Source organism: Perca flavescens, chromosome 7, assembly GCF_004354835.1.
Source record: "Perca flavescens isolate YP-PL-M2 chromosome 7, PFLA_1.0, whole genome shotgun sequence".
Lineage (NCBI taxonomy): Eukaryota > Metazoa > Chordata > Actinopteri > Perciformes > Percidae > Perca > Perca flavescens.
In genome coordinates, this window is record NC_041337.1 from 34,101,583 (window position 1) to 34,124,474 (window position 22,892).

At 40.6% G+C, this 22,892-nt stretch overlaps 1 protein-coding gene across 1 annotated transcript; it reads left to right on the top strand.

Annotated features, from left to right (window-relative positions):
- The first annotated feature begins 1,612 nt into the window (after positions 1-1,612).
- On the top strand, positions 1,613-11,440 carry pex10 (peroxisomal biogenesis factor 10). Its single transcript, XM_028583361.1, has 6 exons — positions 1,613-1,997; positions 3,447-3,527; positions 5,294-5,706; positions 6,976-7,142; positions 8,148-8,283; positions 11,296-11,440. Exons 1-6 carry the CDS (start codon positions 1,886-1,888, stop codon positions 11,362-11,364), a joined length of 978 nt encoding a protein of 325 aa, XP_028439162.1. The 5' UTR covers positions 1,613-1,885; the 3' UTR covers positions 11,365-11,440.
- The last annotated feature ends 11,452 nt before the right edge of the window (positions 11,441-22,892 follow it).

Below are 22,892 nucleotides of genomic sequence, written 5' to 3' on the forward strand. Positions count from 1 at the left end.
TTCCAGGATAATTGCCTGACGTTCAGTCCCTCACTGCTCTCTCTCTCTCTGTGTGTTGCTGTTCGCAAACTTTGTTCGTTTTGGGAAACAACAAACTTCGAGCTAGCGAGCTACACGCTAAAAATATTGGATGGTGCGACAAGTCAGGCCTGCTCGGTTCTTTCTGGGAATGATTGTAAAGATTTACAATGAATATGTTTAGGGCGTTTCCTCTCTAACTGGGACATTTTGGGACTGATTGGTGGAGATTGCTGTGGACGAAGTACACACGGAGATACACTGGTAAGAGCTAATGAGGTTTAACCATGTATCAGCTAATTTAAATAGCTCACGTTACTGGATTGTGTCAACAGTTCACTTCATTTAATATTGTATGTGGCGTTTTCTTTTGCGGGGTGCAAATGTTCCACCAAAACAAGTTCCTTCCTGAGACTATTTAGCAGAGCCACCGTCGCTGTGTCCGGAGCTTAGCGCCGCCCAAGACGATTGTGATTGGTTTAAAGAAATGCAAACAATCCAGTGCGTTTTTTTTCTTTCTCCTATCCCAGAATGTATGTGTGGAGTATGGCAATGCTAGAACTAGGTCAGCAACTACCTGTGAATGTTGTTAAACCATAGTATGCGAGGTCTGACAGCAGCTCTATCTCTTTCCTCCAGTCCAGCCATTTTTTGGATCCTACAGAGAGAAACAACAAACTTCAGTAGCGAGCAAGTGCTGCATATCCTACACAGAGGTGATTGGTTTAAAGAAATGCACACAACACAGAGCGTTTATTTCTCCTATCCCAGAGTATGTGTGGTGTAGCCAGACCTTACTCCACATCGCCCCCAGTGGTTACGTTGTTTTTCCGACTGGCAGCATTCACATGGTCGGGATGCGTGTTCTTCTTCTTCTGTTATATTGGCGTTTGGCATAACAACTTGTTGCATGACTGCCACCAACGGTTGGCCGTAGCCTAGAGCATAAGGTGTGTGAAAACATGGAGGCCACAATAACAAAAGATTTGCTGCTGTTTTCTTATGCGAGCATACAAAAGCACATGGACAGGTGTTTGTTTGTGTTATCTGCAGGACAACCAATGGGAAAAGACAAGGATAATGTGTTTTTTTTATATACATAGGCCTATTTATGAATAATTTGAAACATGTTATGTCTGTGTATGTTTCTTGGCAGACAATAAACAGTTTATTTTCATTGAAATATGTTCAGTGACCCAAAGGCGCCTACATCGAAAAATGTCTTTGTCTTAGTTAGCAAGATGAACAGGTAACTGAATTATATTGTTCTTAATTGTCTTATGACCTCAGAATTAAACCACATTGGTTAATGAAAATCAAATCACAATAAAAACACCCATTGCTCTGAAGGCAATACAAAACAATTAGCCATTTGAATATGTATTAATAAGTGAACACATAAAAAGAAATAATGAGATGAAAGTTTAATTCCTTTTCAAATATCCTCTTTAGAAACGCAAGAGTTATAGGAGGGAGTTTAAGAAGTCCTGCAAACAAACAAACAAAAAGCCCGTTGTAGTTGAAAGTGAGCTTGTAATTCCTCACCCGGCCACTGGGTGGCGCTGTGAGTTAGGAGGAACATTATCAGGTTTGTATTCACGGCATTAACTTCCTGTTTGTTTCCTGGATTTACATTCAACTCTAAACTGTAGCTACCAATGGTAGCTACACTACAAATCATTAATAAGGAATACAAGACACCATGCAGAATAAAGGCACCGAGTGTCATACCACGGACACCAGATTATGTATTTTCTGCAGATAAATGACATCTTGAATGTTTCTAGTCTGAGCATATGGCCGTTTGCAGGCTACTAACCTGCTGTAAAATTGCTGTCAGCTCTGTATTTGTTAACTTACGATAACCATGCCGCTAGCTCCTGCAAACCAGTCCCAGTTGATTCGGTCCAGTCAAAAGGACGAATATTATCAAACCTTCCTGAGAAACAACGCCAACGAAGCTTTCCAAACTATTGCTGGTGAGTTTTTTCAAATTGAACACACCTGGACATTTTTAACGTTACCGCTTCGTAACCCTAGCTAAACCTTCGCTAACGTCAGCTTTCTTCACTTTAACATGTAGGTTAACGTTAGCTTTTTTCACTTTAACATGTAGGTTAACGTCAGCTTTCTTCACTTTTAATATGTAGCTAGGTTAACGTTAGCTTTCTTCACTTTTAACGTGTAGGTTAACGTCAGCTTTCTTCACTTTTAATATGTAGGTTAACGTTAGCTTTCTTCACTTTAACATGTAGGTTAACATTAGCTTTCTTCACTTTCAACATGTAGGTTAACGTTAGCTTTCTTCACTTTAACATGTAGGTTAACATTAGCTTTCTTCACTTTAACATGTAGGTTAACATTAGCTTTCTTCACTTTAACATGTAGGTTAACATTAGCTTTCTTCACTTTAACATGTAGGTTAACATTAGCTTTCTTCACTTTAACGTTAATGTAACGTTGGCTTCAAAGCAAACTCTGTGCAGTCTCTCATCTGTATAGTTGCAAACCTCCTTTAGTTAATGTTACTGATTACAGAACATAATTGGGACACTTTCCATCCCTTCATCAATTCGCCATACATTTCATACAATCATTGGTGTAGTCTAATCATGTATTGTAGTGGGTATACTGTCCGGCATGTCCTCCCCCAGGGTTATTTTGAGCATCAGAGACTTCATTTCCTGCCTTTGGATACACTTTTATGCACCAATTTACGGTGGAAATACCTTTTATTTAGCCTATGTGAAGAAGAAAAACTGATGAAAATTCAAAATATATCAAAAATATAATAAAGTATGTTGTTGTGTGTCATTGGGCATTTTGAAGTGTCTATATGGAAATCCGGGATCTTTTTAGTGGGTATACTGCATATACCTGCTTATCAGGTAGACTACACCGCTGCATTTAATACATAGATTAACATTACTATCTAATCAGTTAGTTTCATTGTCTGAAATGTGCAGTTTCAGCGTTTGTTCACACATTGCTTCTGCTGTCCACGACTGTAGGCGGGAAATAATGACCCAATATATTTGATAACTATTGATAATATAGCTGCTGCTTTGTCATTGGGTAAATGCTAAGTTAAAGAATTTGACCCATAAAATGAAAACACACATTTGGTTTTAATTTTCCACAACATAGTTAACTAACTCTGCGGTGGTGTGGATGTTTGATACCCAAACCTAAATACTGTACGTCTGCTCAGTCTCACTACTTTTCATGAGTAACAGTTAGTCTATTCAATTCAATAGTCACTAACCACTGTTATAAAGCAAATATGAAATGTTATCAAAATAAAACCTCCCTTTTGTATGTATGAGTGATGAAGCAAATGTGAATTCATATCTGAATCTGTATGTCTGTGGTCCGTGTAGGATTTGCAGCACTTGCTCTCTACTGAAGTTTGTTGTTTCTCTCTGTAGGATCCAAAAGATGGCTGGACTGGAGGAAAGAGATAGAGCTGCTGTCAGACTTCGCATACTATGGTTTAACAACATTCACAGGTAGTTGCTGACCTAGTTCTAGCATTGCCAGCTCTATCTCCACAGAGCTGTGGGGGGTAAGGTCTGGCTCCTCCACACATACATTCTGGGATAGGAGAAATAAAAAAACTGAATTGTTTGCATTTCTTTAAACCAATCACAATACTCTTGGGTGGCGCTAAACTCCGGATGCAGCAACGGTGGCTCTGCTAAATAGTCTCGGAAAGGAACTTGTTTTGGTGGAACATTTGCACCCCGCAAAAGAAATCACCTTATCCAATATTAAATGAAGTTAACTGTTGACACAATACAGTAACGTGAGCTATTTAAATTAGCTGATACATGGTTAAACCCATAGACTGTAAAATATTAATGTCTGCATGTTTGCATTCTGTCTGAATTCCAGCAGGGGGCAACAAAAGGAAGTCGTTTCTGTAGAAGTCTATGGGTATCGTTTGGAATTTTACGATTCCGATGCCGAACCAGTACTTTTTAAAACGATTCCGATTCCTAAACCGATTCTTGAAAATTGAAATATGATATCAAAGAAAGGCTTTTACATTCGTTTTGGTGAGCCTAGAGGGAAAATATGCCATTTTAAAAGTAGCCTACATTTACGGTAGCTAGCTAACGGTAGACTACAGAGAAAGGGTGATATTTTTAAATCTGTTTCGGAGCGACCGAGGGAAAAATTTCAGTCGAGACATTAAGTGGAACCGAAATGAGGAACCGAGATTTGCATTCTAATCCGGTCCGATTCCTACCGTTTGCGTAGTGGGTTTCGGTACCCAACCCTAGTTTTAAGTCTTCTGGAACACAGTTAATTTTTTGAATTATGGTCTCGTTGATTTTAAAATGGGGGCGATAAAGCAGGGGGTGTTTTGGGGCGTTGCTATGATGTGATTGACAGTGAAAGTGTATAATGTAACGTAGAGTGTAAGCAGCTCCTCCCTCACTCCTCCTTCTTGTCTAAAATCGTCACACCTGCAACCAGGATGGATGCGCCCGTAATGGCAAACTCAACGACCCATAGCAGATCTCCACAAACCAATGGGTGACGTCACACATGCTCTGTCCATAAATATTATACAGTCTATGGTTAAACCTCATTAACTCTTACCAGTGTATCTCCGTGTGTACTTCGTCCACAGCAATCCCACCAATCGGTCCCAACACGTCCCAGTTAGAGGAAATGCCATAAACATATTCTTTGTAAATCTTAACAATCATTCCCCAAAAGAACCAAGCAGGCCTGACTTGTTGCACCACCAAAAGTTTCTTTAAAACTTGACATTTTTAGCGGGTAGCTTGTTAGCTCGAAGTCTGTTGTCGTTTCCCAAAGGGAAGAGAGACACACAGAGAGAGACGGAAGTACATTTCCAAGATAATTGTCTCACATTAAGTGAGACAATTATCTTGGAAATGTACTTCCGTTGATCCAGACTATTGCCAACCAAAACAACATGAAATCTAACTTCATGTACAGAACAGGCCAAAAGTTTGGACACACCTTCTCATTCAATGTGTTTTCTTTATTTTCATGACTATTTACATTGTAGATTCTCACTGAAGGCATCATGTTTTCAGTTATTTCACAATTTTTTGTTAAGTACATAATTCCATATGTGTTCATTTATAGTTTTGATGCCTTCAGTGAGAATCTACAATGTAAATAGTCATGAAAATAAAAAGGAAACGCATTGAATGAGAAAGTGTGTCCAAACTTTTGGCCTGTACTGTATGTTATATGAGTTATTAACCATCATTTGTGTCATTCTCCTCCCAAGGTTACCAAACCCTGGGCGAGGAGTATGTCAACATCGTCCAGGTGGATCCCACGAATAGTCGAATCCCCTCTCGGACCAGACGAGGCCTCTTTGTCCTGTGCCACTCCCTCTTTCCCTACCTCCTGGACAAGGTCCTGGTGTGCCTGGAGAACGAGCTGGGATGTGAGCAGGAGGGCGGCGGGGGCGCCAGGCAGCGCCAGGCGGCGTCCTGGCCATGGAGCCTGGAGTCCTGGCTGAGGGGGCGGACACGGAGGGCAGTGGCGCTGCTGTCGGAGCCCCAGAGGAGAGCGTGCCTGCCGGCCGTGTTTGTCCTCCATCAGGGCCTGACCCTCCTGCACCGCCTCCACGTGGCTCTGTTCTACATCAGCGGCTCGTTCTATCACCTGTCCAAGAGGGCGGCCGGGATCAGCTATGTAGGTGATTTTTATTTTTTTTGTCATACAGTACTGTGTACAAGTTTTAGGCAGGTGTGAAAAAATGCTGTAAACTAAGAATGCTTTCAAAAATGGAAGTGTTAAAGGTACTTTAAGCGATGTCACGCGTTTTTTTAGGCTACAACATTTTTTGTCACATTCAGCAAACATCTCCTCACTATCTGCTAGCTGCCTGTCCCCTGAACACAATGTAAAAAACATCTCCTCACTGTCTGCTAGCTGCCTGTCCCCTGAACACACTGTAAAAAACATCTCCTCACTGTCTGCTAGCTGCCTGTCCCCTGAACACACTGTAAAAAACATCTCCTCACTGTCTGCTAGCTGCCTGTCCCCTGAACACACTGTAAAAAACATCTCCTCACTGTCTGCTAGCTGCCTGTCCCCTGAACACACTGTAAAAAACATCTTAGGTTAGTTCGCTGAAGCACGGAAGGGAGGGGACGGGATGAGGAGGAGGAAGGGGCGAGCTATTGTTCGTTTTGTTTGAAAATACTTTGAACGTCAACGAGAATAACGTCACCCAACATCGCTTAGAGCACCTTTTTAATAGTTTATTTTTGTCACTTAACAAAATGCAGTGAAAGAACAGAATGTAAATGTAAATCAAATCAATATTTGGTGTGACCACATGTTGCCTCATCTCAAATATCTCACATATTAGAATGAATAGAGAAATACTAGACTCCGTTTCCCGCTTGTCGAACAATCGTTAATGATCAGTTAACATTTCATTTCATTTTGCTTTCTTTTAGAAGGCTCACTGCCAAAAAATCGCCACTTACTAGCTAATTAATTAGCCCGAGTTAAATGTAGCTATCGGTAAACAGAAGTTAGTGGCTGGTGACTGGTGTGTGTCGGCCCGCCCTCGCATTTGGTGACTGGCAAGTGTAAGTTTCGGACCCTGCACACGCGGTAGAATGTTTTTAAGGAGAAGACAGAAAAAAATTATCAAAATTATCGTCATGACAAAAATACGTCTAACAACTTCAGAATTTCGATGTCGATACATTTTCGATTAATCATCCATCCCTGCCAAATGATTTACCAACATTTGCATATGTAAATCCTCCTTTATACTAACTGCTATTTAACTACTGTTTAAGGAACATATGATCTCTACAGTAGTTACTTTTTTTTTTTTTTTTTTTTTCTGCAACATGTGTATCATTGAAGTTGACAAAGCTGAACCACCGGCTGTAGGATGTAACCCGGGGTTTACATTTCCATCTCCACTAATGTCCCGTGTAGCTGCGCGTGATGGGGCTCAACGGTGATGACGGGACCATCCGGAGCAGCTACAGGCTGCTGGGGGCCGTGTCCCTCCTCCAGCTACTCATCACGGTGTGTCTGCAGCTCAACAACTTCAGGCAGAAACAGCGCGCCAGGCAGGAGTGGAAGCTCTACAGGAACCTCAGGTACAGGACCGGGTCCCTTCCAGACGACACAGCTCTGTCCACTTAGACCTAGGGTTGGGTGCCGAAACCCGGTTTCACTATGGAACCGGTTCCTACATAAACGGTAGGAATCGGACCGGATTAGAACGCAAATCTTGGTTCCTCATTTAAGTTCCACTTAATGTGTCGACTTTCTCAGTTTCTCTGTAGTCTACCGTTAGCTAGCTACCGTAAATGTAGGCTACTTTTAAAGTGCCATATTTTCCCTCTGGGCTCACCGAAACGAACTGAAAAGCCTTTCTTTGATGTCATATTTCAGTTTTTCAAGAATCTGTTTAGGAATCGGAATCGTTTTAAAAAGTACTGGTTCGGCATCGGAATCGTAAAATTCCAAACGATACCCAACCCTACTTAAAACTAGCGATTGAGACGATAAACTCATTATGAAAAGGTTTACTGAGGTAATAAATCAAGTGAGAAGTGGGCCACTTTCTCATAGACTTCTACAGAAACGACCTCCTTTTGTCGCCTCCTGCTGGAATTCAGACAGAATGCAAACATGCAGACATTAATATTTTTTTAAAAGTACCGGTAGGGCATCGGAATCGTAAAAATCCAACCAATGCCCAACCCTACTCAGATTTTTTTAATAAAAAAACTCGATTTACGATTCGATTTTTACCCCCTTCCATTTAAAACAAAATAACTGTGAACTATAAATATATTTTAAAAATATATATTTATTGTATTTAATTAAAGTGCATCAACATAAACAAAATTGCAAAGGCAAACCCTTTCTCTAAGTGAAAAGTCACTTTTTTTTGAAAATATGAATCGATTTGACCTACCAACTCGATTTTTAAATCAAATTGATTTTTTTTCCCAGCCCTATTAATCACTAACCATCGGTGCAAACCAAGCCACTGCAAGAACTACTGTACGTCTTGTAACAAAAGCATCGTGTAGCAGTAACAGAATGAAATGCGTTAACTCTCTTTTAAATATCTTTGAACTGTGTGTCTGCAGTCCTCAGCGCACACAGAGCACGGGCCCCAGGGCAGCCAGCTGTATGCTCTGCCTGGAGGAGAGGAGACACGCCACCTCCACCCCCTGTGGACACCTCTTCTGCTGGGAGTGCATCACCGAGTGGTGCAACACCAAGGTCAGGCTTACGCCACCGTATCACACGCAAACCTCCATCTCTAAAACTCTACTATATGATTAGTTGTTCGGGAATTAAAAAACAACAATAATGGCTCTCTACATCTATTAAATATCCCCCCCTCACCCAAAACCATTTCTATCACAAGCCATGCTGGAGGTTTTAATATTTTAATTTATTTTTACTTATTGATCCTTTTTGTGTCATTTTAAATTTTTAAAAGGCATCCTGTTTTGAGGGAGAATTTTCAAGGAGATTTCTCTTTTATTGTTGGTAACAGGAGATGACATTAAGGATAATTATGCATAATTAAACAACAAAGATGAAACGGCAGCAACAGCCTTGTAAATCAAGGTTACATTTTTTTAAACTCATTCGGGTGCATTTCATCTTTTGTTGGTGCTTTGAGAATTACAGGCTTTCTTTTTGTCTTATTTGTGCAGGTTTACAGGGTTTCCACAGGTCTTAAAAGTCTAAAATTTCAAACTTTTAGGCCTTTTTTAAAAAGTCTAGCCAATCAAATTGTCAGGGCGGGCGTTATACGATGATGGACAGATGGTCAACCGTAACGTAATCAACCACGTCAACAAGGAGCGCTTGGGTTGAATTTACAACAAAGATGGCTGCCGCTGGAGAACTGAGATGTGTAGATTCAGCCATTGCGTCTGTTCTAGAAGATATCAACAGTGCATTCATTTTAAAAGAGGGACCGAGAACCGCGATCAAGGCATTTGTCGATTGGAAAGATGTTTTTGCCGTCCTTTCTACGGGATTTGGCAAAAGTTAAATTCATCAGCTGGCCCCGATGGTCGCTAAGAAGACATACGTCACATACGCCGTTGCTCTGATTAGTTGTAGGTCTATCCGTTGCTCTGATTGGTTGTGGGTCTATCCGTTGCTCTTATTAGCTGTAGGTCTATCCGTTGCTCTGATTGGTTGTAGGTCTATCCGTTGCTCTGATTGGTTGTAGGTCTATCCGTTGCTCTGATTAGTTGTAGGTCTATCCGTTGCTCTTATTAGCTGTAGGTCTATCCGTTGCTCTGATTGGTTGTAGGTCTATCCGTTGCTCTTATTAGTTGTAGGTCTATCCGTTGCTCTGATTAGTTGTAGGTCTATCCGTTGCTCTTATTAGTTGTAGGTCTATCCGTTGCTCTGATTAGTTGTAGGTCTATCCGTTGCTCTGATTAGTTGTAGGTCTATCCGTTGCTCTTATTAGTTGTAGGTCTATCCGTTGCTCTGATTAGTTGTAGGTCTATCCGTTGCTCTGATTAGTTGTAGGTCTATCCGTTGCTCTGATTAGTTGTAGGTCTATCCGTTGCTCTTATTAGTTGTAGGTCTATCCGTTGCTCTGATTAGTTGTAGGTCTATCCGTTGCTCTGATTAGTTGTAGGTCTATCCGTTGCTCTGATTAGTTGTAGGTCTATCCGTTGCTCTGATTAGTTGTAGGTCTATCCGTTGCTCTGATTAGTTGTAGGTCTATCCGTTGCTCTGATTAGTTGTAGGTCTATCCGTTGCTCTTATTAGTTGTAGGTCTATCCGTTGCTCTGATTAGTTGTAGGTCTATCCGTTGCTCTGATTAGTTGTAGGTCTATCCGTTGCTCTTATTAGTTGTAGGTCTATCCGTTGCTCTTATTAGCTGTAGGTCTATCCGTTGCTCTGATTGGTTGTAGGTCTATCCGTTGCTCTTATTAGTTGTAGGTCTATCCGTTGCTCTGATTAGTTGTAGGTCTATCCGTTGCTCTTATTAGCTGTAGGTCTATCCGTTGCTCTGATTGGCTGTAGGTCTATCCGTTGCTCTTATTAGTTGTAGGTCTATCCGTTGCTCTTATTAGCTGTAGGTCTATCCGTTGCTCTGATTGGTTGTAGGTCTATCCGTTGCTCTTATTAGTTGTAGGTCTATCCGTTGCTCTTATTAGTTGTAGGTCTATCCGTTGCTCTGATTGGTTGTAGGTCTATCCGTTGCTCTGATTGGTTGTAGGTCTCTCCGTTGCTCTGATTGGTTGTAGGTCTATCCGTTGCTCTGATTGGTTGTAGGTCTAATTGAGTGCAGAGGTATTTTCTTTCCTGGTTCGGTTGAAACACGCCCCATTATCACAACCCAATGGAGCAGTATTCTGACTAGAATCTGAGTCCGATCACGTCAGGCTATAAAAAATCTTACATTTTCCTACATCCATGTAACCCTACCTCTAATACTCACTGAAATGTTTTATTTTTTTAATTCTGTGGTGTTGTAGTTCTTTCTTTCACTGGTCCAAATATAATTTGCTGTATATGTACAGATCATTATTATTATGTCACTTTTATTCAATTTTAATAGTTTTATTTACTTTGCAGGTATTTTGTGACTCTACATTTCGTTGTACTTTTATGTCGTGATAAAGGTCTTAAATTTCATTTATAATGGTCTTTTTTAAGAAAGTCTTAAATTTGACTTGTGGAAACCTGCAGAAACTCTGGGTTAGTGGCTGCACCCACCAGATTATAGCTCCCAAAATGTTTTATTTTAACTCAACAGGAAATATTTTCACCCCACCAGACCTTCATGAGCCAAAAACATTCAAATTTTTTTAAAACGCAAAATAAAACTTTCAAGCAATGAGAAGAAATTAAAACAAAGGGGATCCTCAGCAACATATAAGGAACTGAAATAAAAATGTTCTTGTCTGAAAGGGGTAGGATGAGAAGGTTGAGAACTTTTCTGGTCTTACCCCCTCTTTTCTTTCTTTTTTTTTTTTTTTTTTTTATATTTCCATCAGTGTCCATGTTCAGCTCGGTCAGCGTGAACAAATCAACCCTTTTGGACAAGAACAAAATAATCTGAACAGATGAACCAAAAACCATTAAACCGTCAACAAACAAATCACTGGTCCTGCTCACTGAATATTTAGTTTCTGAATAGTCGATATATTGTTAAATTTTTATCTCCTACTGCAGTGAAGTTTCGTATTCTCATAACTGTCTGTGTGTATGCAAATGTGACATGTGTGTTTGGTGTTGTCCATCCCACAGGCAGAGTGCCCCTTGTGTCGGGAGAAGTTCCAGCCTCACAGACTGGTGTACCTGAGGAACTACAGCTAGGTAGCCTGGGAAAACCCTGACAAACTTCTGGCAAAATTGAGATTTGCTCTGCAAGTCGGTCTGGCCCAGAGCCCGTTCAAGCCCATTTCCAATTTTTCCAAATCGAGGCACCAATCACAACTGTTGAGGCGGGCTTTACACGATGACGACAGCGCAGCGGCGGCGAGCAGCTTTTTGTTTACGCAGCAACCCGTTGATGCCGCTGTCGGCGCTACGTCACGCAGATCGTCTGATTGGTTGAAGGACTATCCAATTGCGCCCAGAGGAATTTGAGCGGCGTCTGTTGGTGACGCCCCTTTGGAAATGAGCTGTGAATGAAGCTTCCCCAGACCCACTCTGTTACAGCTGAGAAGGGTCTGGTATCAACCAGGCTAACACTGCACACACAAACACACACAGATACAAACACACATACACACGCACGCACACATGCGCACACACACAGACACACACGCTTTTTCTTTAATTAATTGCTTCTTTTGTTGCTGAACAAAAGTTGTTGATTGAGAACATTTTGGATTGTATCAGTCAAATCTTGTAAATATTGCTTTTAAGTTAATTAAACCTTTATCAGGTGCTAATAAAATGTAAGAAATGTCCAAATGTTTCTCGGTTTTGTTTGTGTGTGGAGGTGACATTATTGTCTTTGTTTTTATTTATTATTTGTTTTTTGTTTTTAAACCTGTGGCTGCGCTCTGTCCTGGCCCTGACTTCCCAATCTGGCTAAAATCATCTTTTGGATATTGATCTTAATGCCTTAATTAAAAAAAAATGAGAAAAAATCCACCATAACTTGCATAAAAGTGTATCTGAATGCAGGAAATGAAGGCTAATATACAGTAGCCTATACAGTGGTTAAATTGGGCCGGGGCTCTCCGGGGCTCTCCGGGGCTCAGCCCCGACACATAAGCCTGCTCGTTTGTGTCCGGATGTGCCTGCTGTCAGTTGCCTACTGGAAATATGTCACATAAAATTTGATGAAAGTGGTGCTTTTGAAAACATGATATTTCTGACAATAAATGATAGATTTTTGAAATGCCATGTCTATTTTTGTCTCGGCGGAGCTGAGATAAGAACAATCGCAGAGCTGCCAACTCTCACGCATTGGCCGTGAGACACACGCATTTGATTGGTTTCACACGCTCACACGCCACACCCCCGATTTCTCACGCTGAAGTGTCAACCCGGTTAAAAAAAAAAAAAAAGAAGTGTCAACCAAGGGGGTAAGCTTCGCTTCAGAACGCGAACCTCCGATGGCGCCATTTTGTTGCTACGAAGCGATCACCTCTTGTTAGCGTTACACTGACCGCCACTTGACTGCAAATAACTTTACATCTGAAGCGTTTAAAGACTATTTGTCCGTTGTTTAGTTCTAAAGAAACACGACATAGACAGTATATAATGGACCAATAGATCCCGTTGCTCTAGACGGAGACCAGTGAAGGCTATTAGAAGCACTTTTCCGGTGATGGCCAGCTTTACTGCGCAGCCTCCAACTGAGAGAATGTGACGTGAGCAACGTGTCTGAAAGTTGTAAGTCTTCTGGTAGCTGTGCCAAGAGAAATCTCAATCATTCCCAATCTTACAGGTACGGAGACTGTAGGTGTATGTAAGGAGATAACATGGGCACAGGCTAATTATTGTTAACTAACATGCTAGTTAACATTAGTAATTAAACCTAAACAGCTCATGTTAAGTCGAAACTGCCTGCGAGCTTCTCCTGTACTATACGGTAATTCCTCTACTATGCGACAGTAAGTCACTTGGTTATGACACAATCGTTAGCTTATATTTACAAAAACGTCTGCTACGGAGCCATAACGTGAGGTACAAGGTAATGAAGCCTTTTATACATTGTCGTGTTTCTTTGGAACTAAACAACAGACAAATAGTCTTCAAACATTTCTGATGTAAAGTTATTCGCAGTCAAGTGACGTAAAAAAAAAATGGCGGTCAGCGGAATGCTAACAGGAGGTGATGGCCAGTTAGCAACGAAATGGCGCCATAGATGGCTCGAGTTCTAAAGCGAAGCTTACCCCCTTGATTATATACTGTCTATGGTGTCAACCCGGTCGCAAAATTACGAATCCCACTATGGCCACGCCAAGACCCACCCTACGAAGCAGCTTGATTGGTTGGGATTAGACATTTCACCTCGATTGGTTAAGATTAGGGTTATGGGATTGGTCAGGGGCTAGGACCTGTACATGTAAGCATGGACGCCTGGCCAATAGTAGTGTGTAAATGCTACTGAAGGGCGGGTCTTAAGTCCTAAGTTAAGCAAAAGTTTTAATGAAACTGCATGAAAACGACAAGACAAAACACAATCAAACATAAAACATAAAACACTGCCAGCAGCAGACTGCAAAACATGCTTCCCCTGTCGGGTCACAGTTAGCAGCCATGCGACATGACAAAACAAATACACTGTAAACAGCGGACTGAATCCATGCATCTCCTTGTGGAGTTACAGAAGAACAGTCTTGAATCATTCTCCGGATTACACATTTATTCCCTACACCTGGGATTTCTTCAAATTAAATCTTTCCCTATTGGTCAGATGTCTCTCAAAAGAAAAGGTGTACGTTCCCAATCAGTGTCTTGAGGCTACACCCGGTCACAGGATCTTACCGAGACGGTGTCAATTGTTTCCAAACTATAGCAATACTCGTTCTTTGTCTTAATCACGTCTGGCTCAACAGGGGATGGCTCTCAAAGTTGTTTAAACAGTAAGTCTTCTACAGCTTCTAACTTTATGCTAAATAACAGACATGACCCAATTAATTATTTAGAAGATTAGTTTGTGTGAGCCAGACCAATGCTGATTAGGTGTGGTGTGATGAAATCGGTATTGATTCAGTGTTTATTTAACTAAAAGTATATTTTTATCAGACATTACCAATGGTTTATCTTTTTATAACATAACAGCAGCGCGGCTGTTAAGTGTAGCAACTTCAATTAATTGTAGTGGACTCGCTCTGCTGTGGGCAGTGACGCGTTGCATCCGTGCTCTACCTCTGATGAAGAGCAGCGTAACCTACAGCCACCTCTAAACTTTGTCAGAGACCAGAGACCCAAATGGGTCTCTGTGTCTGTCAGACGGTCTGAATGAGATATTACCATATCAGCAGAGCAATAACATGCACAGCAGACTATATTACAACTCTCCAAATTTCGGAGAACACAGATGGAAGGAGGTTTATTTTGAATTTGCACAAAGTTGTAAAAAAATCTGATGTAACACATCTGAGCTACTGAAGTCCAGGGATTTATAAATTAATTAAAATGACTTAATGTATGATTCACATGAATAAGTGCCACATGCACATTTAAATAGATTTACTTCCCCAGAAAAAGACGCAAAAGAGGAGGGAAAAGTAAATTATTGACTCAGCAGACATTACGTTAAATTAGAAAAAGTTGATCTACTAGACTAGAGAATAGTTGAACGTAATACAGAATGCCTGAGGGCCTTATTTTTCTATATTTCCAATTGTTTCCAGCATTAATTGATTTAGAAAAGGGTAGAAATAGGTACATAAAAAGCCAGTGTTTAATGCTCAAAATTATGTCTCCTCACAAAATCTGGAAACAAAACCGATGCCATTTGGTTGCCAGGCCATGCAGCTGTGACTGGTCCAGATGTTTGTGCCAGCTCACCTCTGTGCATCTCTAAATGTAACTGTAAATAATACATTAAATGTTTCATGAAATGAAAAAATAGTCTTTCTTTTTCCAAAAGAATTACATTAAGTGGGGCACAGAGGACAAGGGTCAAACATTACTGGGCCTTGGCACAAAAAAAGTTTGAGAAAGGCTATAACACATGCACTAAATGAGCCATGTTGTGTCTTTTGTCTTGCTGTTGGTATTTTTCAGTCTAGTTTCTGCTGGACCTTTTGGTGGGGAAAGACCTTGTTTGAAGAATGATTTTCCCTCACTGCCTAATCTAATGAGATTTGGTCTTTGGCCACCAGTCCCCCTGGTACCCAAAAAATGGTTATTTCTATTTATTTAGTTTTAAAGGATTAGAATGTATGTAAATCAGTGGTTCTCATTCTTTCTTGCACTTGGACACAGTGTGTGTGTGTGTGTGTGTGTGTGCTAGTAAAGAGAGAGAATGGGAGAAGGAAGTTTGTGTGAGGTGGACCTGGTCACCACAGACCCAAATCTTCTCAGCTGTTGCTACTGTCATATGCTGCTGTCTCTTCATGTAGCACATTATGTTTGGCACATTGTATGGTTCACTTCATATATCCTAACAAGGTAATACAATGTGTAATCAAGTGATGACTGATTAACAGTAAATGCCCTAGTATCTGATGATACTACAACAATGCGTAGTAGTATAGGCTCTTAACCTTGCAGTTTTGCACATATCATGTAAGACTCAATTTCTCCATTTCTTTGCACAAAACTATCCAGAAAGTGCCATTTAATGGTTTATTTTTCATATACTGTCATTGGTTTTAGTTTAGTTTGTGGCTTTTCTTAGCAATCTGCTAAAAAAACTGGGAACAAATCCATTGTGCAGGACAGAGAGAGAGTGTGTGTGGGTGTGGGTTTGGGTGGTGGGGGTGGACATTGTGGTAAATTGTTATGCAACAATTTGTGTCTTTTCTGCATAAATGTATGCTGGAAATTTCGTTATTTACGTAAAGGAAATTATTATTATTATAGGAACACGCCAACTTATTGGGACTTGAGCTTATTCACTGTATCCCCCAGAGTTAGATAAGTCCATACATACCCTTCTCATCTCCGTGTGTGTTGTAACTCTATCTGACGGCTCCACCAGTAGCAGCCCAGCACAGAACCTGAAGGTAACTGGTTCCAACTAGCCTCCTGCTCCCAATAAGTGACAAAATAACGCCAACATGTTCCTAGGGTTAGAAGATGGCTGTGTCTCATGTTATGTTGTTCTTTGTACACGCTGTGACTATACAAACATGTTGGCGTTATTTTATCACTTATTGGGAGCAGTATAGTTGGGTCATCTATAGCAGTTCCGTGACCGTGGAGAGGAAAGGTTTGTTTCTCACTGGATTTGTCATCTATGAAGGTTAAAAGAAATTAGCCAGGGTGCCCCTCTCAAAAATGTGGGGACATTTTTTGGGAGCCCTATATCCAAAATGGCTGCCGTCAGCCTAGCTGGAAATTAACTTTTTAATGGTTTTGCCCACAGTACTGCATAATACATGGTTTCTGAGTCTATTTGGGTCAAGAAATTCATAAATGATAAAGATTTATTGATTTGACCTATTTTTGACCTTCAAATTCAAGATGGCCGCCAATTTTTGGCCCTTTAAATGTTATTTTTTCAAAATCGTCAAAGAGCCTTAATATTAGGCTCAAATGAAAGCTCTGCTCATACTGAGTGCAGTTATGGACAGCAAAATTAAAACATACACATATGTCATCAGATGTCTGGGTTGGAACCAATGAAAGAGAGGAGATTATTAGGGCCTGAGCGCCGACAGCGGCGAAGGCCCTATTGAAACTGAAGGAATTATTATTATTTTCTGCAAATTTATTGCCTTTTTGAGGGGCTTAACATATTCAAAAACTCACCAAAATTGGCGGTCTCATTAAGTCTGGTGAAAATGTACGTATTTTAAGGGTTTCAGGGAATAGGCGCGCAAAAATGGCTCACTAGCGCCCCCTACAAAGTTAAACAAAATGGAGCCCCTGCAGCGTGTTTAACGTAGACTCACGAAACTTGGTGCACATATGTAACATGTCAAGATGTACAAAAAGCTTCATTGGAGCCATACCCTAAACCCAACAGCAAGTCTGCCATTTTGATTTCAAAGTTTGAAATTAGTGCAATTTTGGCCATTTCCACATGTCGTACTTTAACAAACTCCTCCTAGAGATTCCATCCGATCAACTTCAAATTCGGTCTGTGCCATCTTAAGACCTTAAATGGTTGATAGCATGATTATATAGGGTACTCCACACTGTTCCTTAAGGTCTCCTAATGGGGTATGTATTGGTTGGGCTGAAAATGGCCTGGTTGATATTTTATTGGCCCTTATGCATCCCTGTGTTTTGGCCCTATTTGTAACAAGAGCTTTTCTTCCAAATATGGTATGCTCATGAATATTTAGATAATCTGCGCGCTGATTGGTTGAGCGAAACCCCCCTACACACACATTAGAGACGAGGCAGCAGGTCTCATATTCCAGGCAGTGCAATGTTTCGTTACCAAATTCATTTCTGAGACTTTTTTATGCGAGAAAAACAACTATATTAAGCTCAAATATGGGCCGTTTCACAAAAATTGATGGCCATTTGCAAATTTGGTAAGACATGTCGGACTTTAGGAGCTCCACACAGTCTGATGAGAAAGTGGCAGCCTGCTGGGCTCCATACCCAGGGCAAAGCCACCCTTTGTGGATTACTATCCACAAAGGCCGGCCGGCTGCCGGCATAACTGTAATATATTTACAGTTTCTGTCACAGCACTTATATCACAGCTACCCCAAGGTCTTACAAAGCTAACAAAAGCTAACAGTCTGATTTGAATTTAAGGCATTTTTATGAACATGAGGGGTCTTGTTAGGAGGAGCAGCTAGCTAGCTAGCTATATGTCCCATTCAATACAATGGGAAAAGGTCGCGGCTAGCTACCTACACTTTTGGCTTAACTATAGTATATTTACAGTTGAATTTCGTCACGGCACTTATATTACAGGTTCCCCAAGGTCTTATAAAGCTAACAGTTGTGTCCAATTTCAATTTAAGGCATTTTTGTGAACGTCAGGGGTCTTGTTATGAGGAGCAGCTAGCTAGCTAGCTACAGTACAGGCCAAAAGTTTGGACACACCTTCTTATTCAAGTGCATTGCACAAAGACACTGTGGTTGGAACCAAAGATCTCAAATTTAGACTCATCAGACCAAAGCACAGATTTCCACTGGTCTAATGTCCATTCCTTGTGTTTCTTGGCCCAAACAAATCTCTTCTGCTTGTTGCCTGTCCTTAGCAGTGGTTTCCTAGCAGCTATTTGACCATGAAGGCGTGATTCGAGCAGTCTCCTCTTAACAGTTGTTCTAGAGATGTGTCTGCTGCTAGAACTCTGTGTGGCATTCATCTGGTCTCTAATCTGAGCTGCTGTTAACTTGCAATTTCTGAGGCTGGTGACTCGGATGAACTTATCCTCAGCAGCAGAGGTGACTCTTGGTCTTCCTTTCCTGGGGTGGTCCTCATGTGAGCCAGTTTCATTGTAGCGCTTGATGGTTTTTGCGACTGCACTTGGGGACACATTTAAGGTTTTCGCAATTTTCCGGACTGACTGACCTTCATTTGTTAAAGTAATGATGGCTACTCGTTTCTCTTTACTTAGCTGATTGGTTCATTGCCATAATATGAATTCTAACATTTGTCCAGTAGGGCTGTCGGCTGTGTAACAACCTGACTTCTGCACAACACAACTGATGGTCCCAACGCCATTAATAAGGGAAAAAATTCCACTAATTAACACTGACAAGGCACACCTGTGAAGTGAAAACCATTTCAGGTGACTTACCTCATAAAGCTCATTGAGAGAACACCAGCGCTATCAAAAAAGCAAAGGGTGGCTACTTTGAGGAATCCACAAAGGCTGACGTTGCCCTGGGTATGGAGCCCAGCAGGCTGCCACTTTCTCCTTAAGTCTGACATGTCTTACCAAATTTGCAATTAGCTATCAATTTTTGTGAAACGGCCCATATTTGAGCTTAATATCTAGTTGATTTCTCGCATAAAAAAGTCTCAGAAGTGAATTTGGTAACGAAACATTGCACTGCCTGGAATATGAGACCTGCTGTCTTGTCTCTAATGTGTGTGTATGGCCATTCGCTCAACCAATCAGCGTGCAGATTATCTAAATATTCATGAGCATACCATATTTGGAAGAAAAGCTCTTGTTACAAATAGGGCCAAAACACAGGGATGCATAAGGGCCAATAAAATATCAACCAGGCCATTTTCAGCCCAACCAATGTTACATACCCCATTAGGAGACCTTAAGGAGCATTGTGAAATACCCTATATAATAATTCTAGCAACCATTTAAGGTCTTAAGATGGCACATCTTGACATGTTACATATGTGCACCAAGTTTCGTGAGTCTACGTTAAACACACTGCAGGGGCTCCATTTTGTTTAACTTTGTAGGGGGCGCTAGTGAGCTATTTTTGCGCACCTATTCCCTGAAACCCTTAAATTACGTACATTTTCACCAGACTTAATGAGACCGCCAATTTTGGTGAGTTTTTGAATATGTTAAGCCCCTCAAAAAGGTGATAAATATGCAGGAAATAATAATAATTCCTTCAGTTTCAATAAATCTTTATCATTTATGAATTTCTTGACCCAAATAGACTCAAAAACCATGTATTAAGCAGTACTGTGGGCAAAACCATTAAAAAGTTAATTTCCAGCTAGGCTGACGGCAGCCATTTTGGATATAGGGCTCCCAAAAATGTTCCCCACATTTTTGAGAGGGGCACCCCGGCTAATTTCTTTTTTATAAATTCATAGATGACCCAACTAGTAGTCTAGTTGGAACCAGTTACCTGCAGGTTCTGTGCTAGGCTAAGCTACCGGTGGAACCGTCAGACAGCGTTACAACACACACGGACACGAGAAGGGTATGTATGGACTTGTCTAACTCTGGGGGTTACGGTGAATAAGCTAAAGTCCAGATAAGTCGGCGTGTTCCTTTAAGTATTCTCCTGTTTTGTTCACTTTATTGTTGTATTGAACAGTTATTGCATTCCCCCGTCGTTCCGCCCCCCCCCCACCACCACCACCCCCGTTTGTTTGCTAAAGCCAAGCCGGTACGTGTAGTCAGCAGACCCTGCTGAAACCAACAGAGCAGCCAATTAGCAGCAACACTCAACAGATTAATGATTTTCTAGAGCTTTCTTGCAGCCCAGACCGGCTGCCAGCACTCAAAAGTGTTTACATCCAAACATTCAGTCCCAACACACTCTGGCGGAATTTTCTCTGTCCTGTTGACAACCAGCCAGTTCACTAACACTGCTCTCATTTTGGATAATCAGGTTTTCCCCCTCCCATGGAGAATATGGCTCACGGTGGAGGCAGATGCTGCCAGGCTAATGCTGATCCCCGAGCTACGATGATGGATGTCTCCTGCTCTTCCTCTTCTCTCTCCTCATCATTTACAGCTAGGCAGTTGGCTAATTACACCCAAAAAGAGTATTCATTTGAAAATATTAAACTTCTCTCCCTGTTTTTTAACAGTGTCTTTAGGGAGGCAACAAAGGGAAAGCTGCAGATGTTGTCTGCAGAATATTCTCGCATTGTCAGATATATCTCCACAGCGCTGTGGAGGAAGGTCTGGCTACGTTACCTTCTGTAAGCATGGACACCTGGCCAATAGTAGCTATTGAAGGGCGGGTCTTGGCGTGGCCATAGTGGGGGAAAAAAAATATCACTTACTGTAAAGCACTGTGGAGTTGCAGCTATGCTTTTAAACTGATTTGTATTTTTGAAGTTGAGCATCCAATTGAAAAGCAAACTTTCTGCATCTAGAATCAGACAGACCTTAATAGATGCTGATTGCAGACAGTGGGGCGGATCTAAACTTTGAATGGTCTGTAAATAGCTGTGCACCCCCATATTTATTTGAATATAAATATTTGGTTTGTTGCTACGGGCAAGGGTGTAACTTTGAGTTTAACATGGGTGGGGTGAGATCTCCACTTTGGAGTAAAATCAAAATTTTTAACATCGAACCCTTCATTTCCTGCAATCCGGCGAATTGTTCTGCAAAAATGTGTGCCTTTTCTGCATCAAGTTATGTTTCAAATGTCTTTATTTATGTAAAGTAAATTATAATAGTATTTTTTTGGGGGGGAGGGGTTGCACCAGTCAGTTTCAATTATTGGGAGGGGTTCCTCCCGGTAAATTATGCCTACCCTATGTTTTATCAGACCAGTGCAGGAGTAAATTATTTTTATGATAAATTATTATTATTTAAATGATGGAGCGTAGTGCAAAGAATGCTGGAATAAATAAGTATTATGTTATTATATAAGTATTATGTTACAATATGAACAGTATGTAATATACCACCTAATTATATTATTATCTATCTATCCATCTATCTATCTATCTAGAAATATTTAGAGAGGACTGAAATGGATAGATGTCCACATGTTTAGTCTCATTGTGGCCATTTGTGGTCCCAGACTGCCCTCTGTTGGGCTTCCAGATAAACTGCACTGTGATGTTGCCGAGTGATACTGTAGTTTCTATTTTAGTAATATAACTGTGTGATTTATTTTAATTATAGACCAGTTCTGATGATTATTTATGCAGAAATAAAGATTTGAAAGTGGCTTCTTCATTTTTAAACTGTGATGGCTGTAAATAATTGGCAACCAAATGTATTGTCCTAAGAATTTAGTTTTTTTCTCCTGAAGTTTGTGGGAGACACAGCACCCTCACTGGGCTCCTCTCTGCTTGGGATGAGGCACTAAAACACAGAAATGCAACTGTTTCTACATGAATGGATGGTTGTTGTTGTTTTTTTTACCCAATCATGTCATTACAATACTTTCTGTAAACCATGTTGTGGTGATCTTTGTCCAGATGAACATATCTGTTTAATGTATTCACTTCATAACGTTTTATCATATGCTCGGACACCTTACAGACATTAAAAGTGTGCACATTGCTCTCTTCTTTTTCTGATATTTTAAAAATCTTTGTTTTTTCTTTTTCTTCTGCTGTGTCAGGTTGTGGGTCAAACTGTGTGTGTGTATGCTGTTAACCCTCGTGTTGTCTTCATGCCAACCATGCACTTGTCCTCTCAGGTCAAAATAGAAAATTAACACTTGTTTCAATGTTTTTGTCCCTTTCTTTTTGACTGTTGACGCTTTTGTCCACTACCACCAGTACTGTATACGCGCCACTCACTAACTTATTACCACTACTGTTACACTTATTTTTGGAATTCATGGTCAATATACCTCTTTTAAAGGAAATTATACCAAGTTTTTGAGTCAAAAAAGCAGAAATTATGAATTATTTTGACTGATGTTAGAGTAATGAATGTTGATGGATAATCACAGACTGGTGTATGTCAAAGTTTAGTGCGAATGCAGTTTAGTTTACATTTTTTTTCAAATGCTTTAAAATTGAAGAAAACACTTAAAATCTTATGAAAGTATAGTGATCATTAATTGGACTTGCAAAGAGCGATGTAGGGAACCATCCATGCTATTTTGGGGGTAATTTGGTTAAAAAGAAACCCATATTTCTGATATAGACATTTTGATAACGGGTCAAAAACAGAGAGAGAGAGAGAGAGAGAGAGAGAGAGATGTTTATGTACTCATTGCACAATCTGTTCCCTTCTATCCTGAGTCCTAGAGGATCTTTAAAACAAATAAAGTATAGGGCCTATAGTCTACGTTTTATGCCATGTGTGCAAATTCCAGCCTTTTGATAGCAGTGATTACTTCAGTAAGAGCTGTCTACAGTCAAGGGTTAAACCATGGATGTATAATTAAAC

Excerpts from the sequence above, each read along its gene's own strand:
- pex10 (XM_028583361.1), top strand. The coding sequence starts at position 1,886 with ATGCCGCTAGCTCCTGCAAACCAGTCCCAGTTGATTCGGTCCAGTCAA. Across the intron at positions 1,998-3,446 it reads AGCTTTCCAAACTATTGCTG|GATCCAAAAGATGGCTGGAC; the intron begins GTGAGTTTTTTC and ends TTCTCTCTGTAG. Across the intron at positions 5,707-6,975 it reads GGGCGGCCGGGATCAGCTAT|CTGCGCGTGATGGGGCTCAA; the intron begins GTAGGTGATTTT and ends TGTCCCGTGTAG.